At 48.2% G+C, this 6,135-nt stretch overlaps 1 protein-coding gene across 1 annotated transcript; it reads left to right on the top strand.

Annotated features, from left to right (window-relative positions):
- Positions 1-4,390: 4,390 nt before the first annotated feature.
- LOC128629284 (keratin-associated protein 4-6) lies at positions 4,391-5,833 on the top strand. Its single transcript, XM_053676656.1, has 2 exons — positions 4,391-5,498; positions 5,646-5,833. The coding sequence occupies exon 1, from the start codon at positions 4,405-4,407 to the stop codon at positions 5,395-5,397; it is 993 nt and encodes a 330-aa protein (XP_053532631.1). The 5' UTR covers positions 4,391-4,404; the 3' UTR covers positions 5,398-5,498; positions 5,646-5,833.
- Positions 5,834-6,135: the final 302 nt, after the last annotated feature.

The following is a 6,135-nucleotide window of genomic DNA, read 5'->3' as shown; positions in this document are numbered from 1 at the left end:
ATCTCTCTCTATCTCTCTCTATCTGTCTCTATCTGTCTCTATCTCTCTCTATCTGTCTCTATCTTTCTCTATCTGTGTCTATCACTCTCTATCTGTCTCTCTCTATCTGTCTCTATCTGTCTCTCTCTATCTGTCTCTATCTCTCTCCATCTGTCTCTATCTCTCTCTATCTCTCTCTATCTGTCTCTATCTCTCTCTGTCTCTATCTGTCTCTATCTCTCGTAGACGTAAACGTAGACGTAATAAATCATAACGTTCCTCATATTCACGTACTAACACCACTGATTTTCTCACAGCGCTCTGTCCTCCGTCTCAGTGACTGAGCTGTGATCTGATTGGTTGGTTGGCAATCGTGCGGCGGATTCCTGTGAGATCCGATGTAAAATACACGGTGTAGCTGGAAGAAGGAATGTGTATTAGAGAAAGTAAGCTGGGACGGAGATGATGATGAACACAACCTGCTGATGAACATCACTGTTTCTGTTCGACCGATTTGTCTGTCAGTGGACGCGTTACTGAAACGCTGATCTCGGCGCTCTGACTCAGCCGGGTCTTTGTTTTCAACTCGGGCAAATGAGCCATTTCGGTGCCGAAAAAGGTTGCACTAAATAATTCATTAAAATAATTTCAACAGCACGAGTCCCTGAACACCCGCGGGGCTTTCCACACGCCTCTAATTTCACCAACCTTCCCACCGTGAAGCTAAAGGAGCTGCAACGAGGTCATAATATATCACTACACCGACCGGTTTAAACCGGTCACCTTTACACCTCACGCCAGCCTTCAACATCTCCCTTCTGACCTCTCTCTCACTCTCACTCTCTCACTCTCTCACTCTCTCTCACTCTCTCTCACTCTCTCTCACTCTCTCACTCTCACTCTCTCACTCTCTCTCTCACTCTCACTCTCTCTCACTCTCTCACTCTCTCACTCTCTCACACTCACTCTCTCACTCTCTCTCTCACTCTCTCTCACTCTCTCACACTCTCTCACTCTCTCACACTCTCTCTCTCTCTCTCTCTCTCACTCTGCCGCTCGTGCTCTCTCACTCTCTCTCACTCTCTCACTCTCTCTCACTCTTTCACTCTCTCACACTCACTCTCTCACTCTCTCTCTCACTCTCTCTCACTCTCTCACACTCTCTCACTCTCTCACACTCTCTCTCTCTCTCTCTCACTCTGCCGCTCGTGCTCTCTCACTCTCTCTCACTCTCTCACTCTCTCTCACTCTCTCACTCTCTCTCTCACTCTCTCTCACTCTCTCTCACTCTCTCTCACTCTGCCGCTTGCGCTCTCTCACTCTCTCTCACTCTCTATCACTCTCTCTCACTCTCTCTCACTCTGCCGCTCGCGCTCTCTCAATCTCTCTCACTCTCTCTCACTCTGCCGCTTGCGCTCTCTCACTCTCTCTCACTCTGCCGCTCGCGCTCTCTCACTCTCTCTACTACTACTAGTACTTGCTCTCACTCTCTTTCTCTAGCTCTCTCTCTCTCACTCTCATTCTCTCGCTCTCTCTCTCTCACTCTCTTTCTCTCGCTCTCTCACTCTCTTTCTCTCTCACTCTCTCGCTGTCTTTCGTCTTTGCCCGAAGGTTCTTTAAGCCTTTCTATAAATACTGAAATGTGGTGTAACAGCGATGTGAGAGACCCAGAACTCAGAGAGACATTCTGTGTGCTAAATATACTCGATCGTTCTGGATGGTGATTGGTCAGAAGGTGTTGATTAATCCTCTACAATGGCGGCTCTGACAGTAGCGCAGGTTTATATTAACACGCTCGATCTGATACATTATTGTTTCTATAGTAACCGCTCCTTCACAGGGAAACGTACAGCTTACACTCCGCATAAACATTTCTTTCTTTTTTTTTTAAATCGTTCAAAAGTAAGGAGGTGTTTATGTAACACTTATGGAAGGAGTCTCCAGTGCCAGTGCCTTGTAACTTTACGTTTTCTCACATCTTCAGGACGGAGGAGTTTACGCTTGTTCACGGTTCCTCGTTTAAACGACAAGCTGCGAGAGAGAAGAGTGAAGAGAGAGCTGGTGAGGGAATGACTGATTATAGCTGCTGTAACGTAAGTGAGAAGAGGAACAAACTTCGCAGACTTTGCACAACGTCAGACGTAACTATATACGAATAAAAAGTACGGCATGTCGTTCTTTGTAATGTTGGGAAGTTGCTGTGGAATAAGAGGAATAAAACATTTCAACATTTCATGCAGCAACAGGACAATAATCATCTTCTGTTCTGTTCTCTTCTGTTCTCTGCAGCCACTGAGTGTTCCCCGGAGATGCTGCACAGTCCGTACCGCGGTGTGGACTCCGACTTGGCGGAGCTGCGGAACACGGCCATTCAGTGTCGTCTGTGATCACTCGCCGTCTCCCGGACCGCATCGCTTCATCATCAAGCACTCAGGCGGAGATGCCCACCGCTGTGTGGAGGGGAAAGACATGATGATCTCACACTGGCTTTAGTCCCAGTTTCTCAGGACGCTAATGCTCTCTCTCTCTCTCTCCGTCTCTCTCTCGCTCTCTCTCTCTGTCTCTCTCCCCATCTCTCTCTCTCTCTCCCCATCTCTCTCTCTCTCCCCCCCCTCTCTCTCTCTAGCTCCATCTCTCTCTCTCCCCCCTCTCTCTCTCTCCGTCTCTCTCTCACTCTCTCTCTCTGTCTCTCTCCCCATCTCTCTCTCTCTCTCTCCATCTCTCTCTTGCTCTCGCTCTCTGTCTCTCTCTCCATCTCTCTCTCTCTCTCTCCGTCTCTGTCTCGCTCTCGCTCTCTGTCTCTCTCTCCATCTCTCTCTCTCTGTCTCACTCTCTCTCCCCCCCCCCTCTCTCCCCCCCCCCCTCCCCCCCCTCTCTCTCTCTCCCCCTCTCTCTCTCTCTCCCCGTCTCTCTCTCTATCTCCATCTCTCTCTCTCTCCCCCTCCCTCCCCTCTCTCTCTCTCCCCCTCTCTCTCTCTCCCCGTCTCTCTCTCGCTCTCTCTCTCTGTCTCTCTCTCCATCTCTCTCTCTCTCTCTCTCCCCCCTCTCTCTCTCCCCCCTCTCTCTCTCTATCTCCATCTCTCTCTCTCTCCCCCTCTCTCTCTCCCCGTCTCTCTCTCTCTCTCCCCCTCTCTCTCTCCCCGTCTCTCTCTCTATCTCCATCTCTCTCTCTCTCTCCGTCTCTCTCTCGCTCTCGCTCTCTGTCTCTCTCTCCATCTCTCTCTCTCTCCCCCCTCTCTCTCTCTAGCTCCATCTCTCTCTCTCTCTCCCCCCCTCTCTCTCTCTCTCTCTCTCCCCCTCTCTCTCTCTAGCTCATCTCTCTCTCTCTCTCTCTCTCCCCCTCTCTCTCTCTCTCTCTCTCTCTCTCTCTAGCTCCATCTCTCTCTCTCTCTCTCTCTCTCTAGCTCCATCTCTCTCTCTCTCTCCCCCCCTCTCTCTCTCTCTCTAGCTCCCTCTCTCTCTCTCCCTCTCTCTTACGGATCAGTCTAGGTTAGGCCGCACAGAGTAACCAGCTCGGGATTCAAGTTGATTGATCTTTAAATAAGGGAATAAAAATGCAAACAAGGTTGTGTGAAAAAAGGTTGTGGTATATTGTAACAGACAATTTATATATATAATTGCACAAATAATCAACCAGGCGTATCTTCAGGGTGGACCAAAAAAGCAAAAGAATTCTATGATTAGCTAGTTTACCTAAAAGGAAAGAAAAGAAAATACAAATATTCTTCCCTAACTACCCAAGCAAGAAACAGACAAAAGGAACCTCTCCCAAAATAAATGGCAGCTACACCCCTACTGCCAGTGAACCGAGTGAACATATACATACATACATACATACATACACACACTATATATATATATATATATATATATATATATATATATATATATATATATATATATATCTACAAGTGAAGAGAATACAAAACAGATTGAGGGATAACCAATCTCAAAGTCAAAACCAGGCCAAAGTCAAATACCAAAACAGCAGTCAAAATACAGAGTGTGATAGCCACAAGGGCAAGCACACAAATCAAGCAATCTCCTAACAACAACAACAACAACAACAACAACAACAACAACAACAACAAACACCTCCAACATAGCAGGCTGGAAAGTCTGGGAGGGAGTTCAGACCTGCACACAAAATGTCACAGCACACAACACTTCCCGTCCCGAGATAGTGGGTTGTAACAGAGGAACATGTGTGTAGTGACGGTGTGTGTAGTGACGGTGTGTGTAGTGATGGTGTGTGTAGTGACGGTGTGTGTAGTGACGGTGTGTGTAAGGACGGTGTGTGTAGTGATGGTGTGTGTAGTGAAGGTGTGTGTAGTGATGGTGTGTGTAGTGATGGTGTGTGTAGTGATGGTGTGTGTAGTGATGGTGTGTGTAGTGAAGGTGTGTGTAGTGATGGTGTGTGTAGTGATGGTGTGTGTAGTGATGGTGTGTGTAGTGATGGTGTGTGTAGTGATGGTGTGTGTAGTGAAGGTGTGTGTAAGGACGGTGTGTGTAGTGATGGTGTGTGTAGTGATGGTGTGTGTAGTGAAGGTGTGTGTAAGGACGGTGTGTGTAGTGATGGTGTGTGTAAGGACGGTGTGTGTAGTGAAGGTGTGTGTGAGGACGGTGTGTGTAGTGATGGTGTGTGTAGTGATGGTGTGTGTAGTGAAGGTGTGTGTAAGGACGGTGTGTGTAGTGAAGGTGTGTGTAGTGATGGTGTGTGTAGTGATGGTGTGTGTAGTGATGGTGTGTGTAGTGATGGTGTGTGTAGTGAAGGTGTGTGTAAGGACGGTGTGTGTAGTGATGGTGTGTGTAGTGATGGTGTGTGTAGTGAAGGTGTGTGTAAGGACGGTGTGTGTAGTGAAGGTGTGTGTGAGGACGGTGTGTGTAGTGAAGGTGTGTGTAAGGACAGTGTGTGTAGTGATGGTGTGTGTAGTGACGGTGTGTGTAGTGAAGGTGTGTGTAAGGACGGTGTGTGTAGTGAAGGTGTGTGTAAGGACGGTGTGTGTAGTGAAGGTGTGTGTAAGGACGGTGTGTGTGCTCGTGGTGTCGTCACACTCGCCGCTGTCACTGATTTCACTGAGACCTGTGACTCTCTCACTGATCCTCACATCCTCACCTTGGATGGCAGGTATACAAACCTCCAACGTAGTACAGACATTTCACACACACACACACACACACACACACACACACACACACACACACACACACACTGTGTTGCTGTGCTACATGCTAATAGGATTCAGTTGTGCTAGTTTCTCTCCTGTCCCTCCCTCCTGCAGGTGTTTTGAGAATCAGCACAGGTTGGCGTTTGTCCTCTATAAGAGCACGAGTCGAGTATTCGAGGTTCAGGTGCGTCAGTGGGATTGTGAGAGTCTTCACTATGCGCCGTCCTGCACCAGCAGCATGGCAGCGTGAGAGGACGACGACCTCATTACCTTTGACATGTACAACGGACAACTGCAAGAAACACGCCCCAGCTGTCAATCAAGCCCTTAGGACCGGAGACGACCAGTCAGGTTAAGATTCACGAAACACATCACGGCCATCACAGTGACGGTACAACGGATTATTCTCAGGAGCACGCTGATGATGCACCTGAGTCGTGTTTATCGTGAACGAGCATTTCGTTCCCGAAATTGTTCTAATGCGACTCTCTCATGCAGATGGTGTTTGCGTCGGGGTGTTTGTGCGAGCAGACGTGAGCGACTGGGGAATGAGCGTGACTCTCCGAGCGCCGAGCTGAGACATCAGCCACATCTGGAACCTTCCACAAAAACATTTACAACGACTTCCGGGGTCCTGATGGCACCATGTATCACCACCACAGCAACCTGGATCTCTTCATACACACCTGGAGGTGCGGAGCATGTGCACAAATTCGAAAATTTAAAAATTTAAAAATGTAGCACTGCTCTCAGCCAATCAGATCACACTGTACTCTTTCTCTCAGCCAATCAGATCACACTGTACTCTTTCTCTCAGCCAATCAGAGCACACTGTACTCTTTCTCTCAGCCAATCAGAGCACACTGTACTCTTTCTCTCAGCCAATCAGAGCACACTGTACTCTTTCTCTCAGCCAATCTAAACACACTGTACTCTTTCTCTCAGCCAATCAGAACACACTGTACTCTTTCTCTCAGCCAATCAGAAC

The sequence above is a fragment of the Ictalurus punctatus genome, chromosome 27 (assembly GCF_001660625.3).
Source record: "Ictalurus punctatus breed USDA103 chromosome 27, Coco_2.0, whole genome shotgun sequence".
Taxonomy (NCBI): Eukaryota; Metazoa; Chordata; class Actinopteri; order Siluriformes; family Ictaluridae; genus Ictalurus; species Ictalurus punctatus.
Note: the sequence above shows the minus strand (reverse complement) of the source record. Positions and strands in the feature narration are given on the sequence as shown.

Excerpts from the sequence above, each read along its gene's own strand:
- LOC128629284 (XM_053676656.1), top strand. The coding sequence starts at position 4,405 with ATGGTGTGTGTAGTGATGGTGTGTGTAGTGATGGTGTGTGTAGTGATG.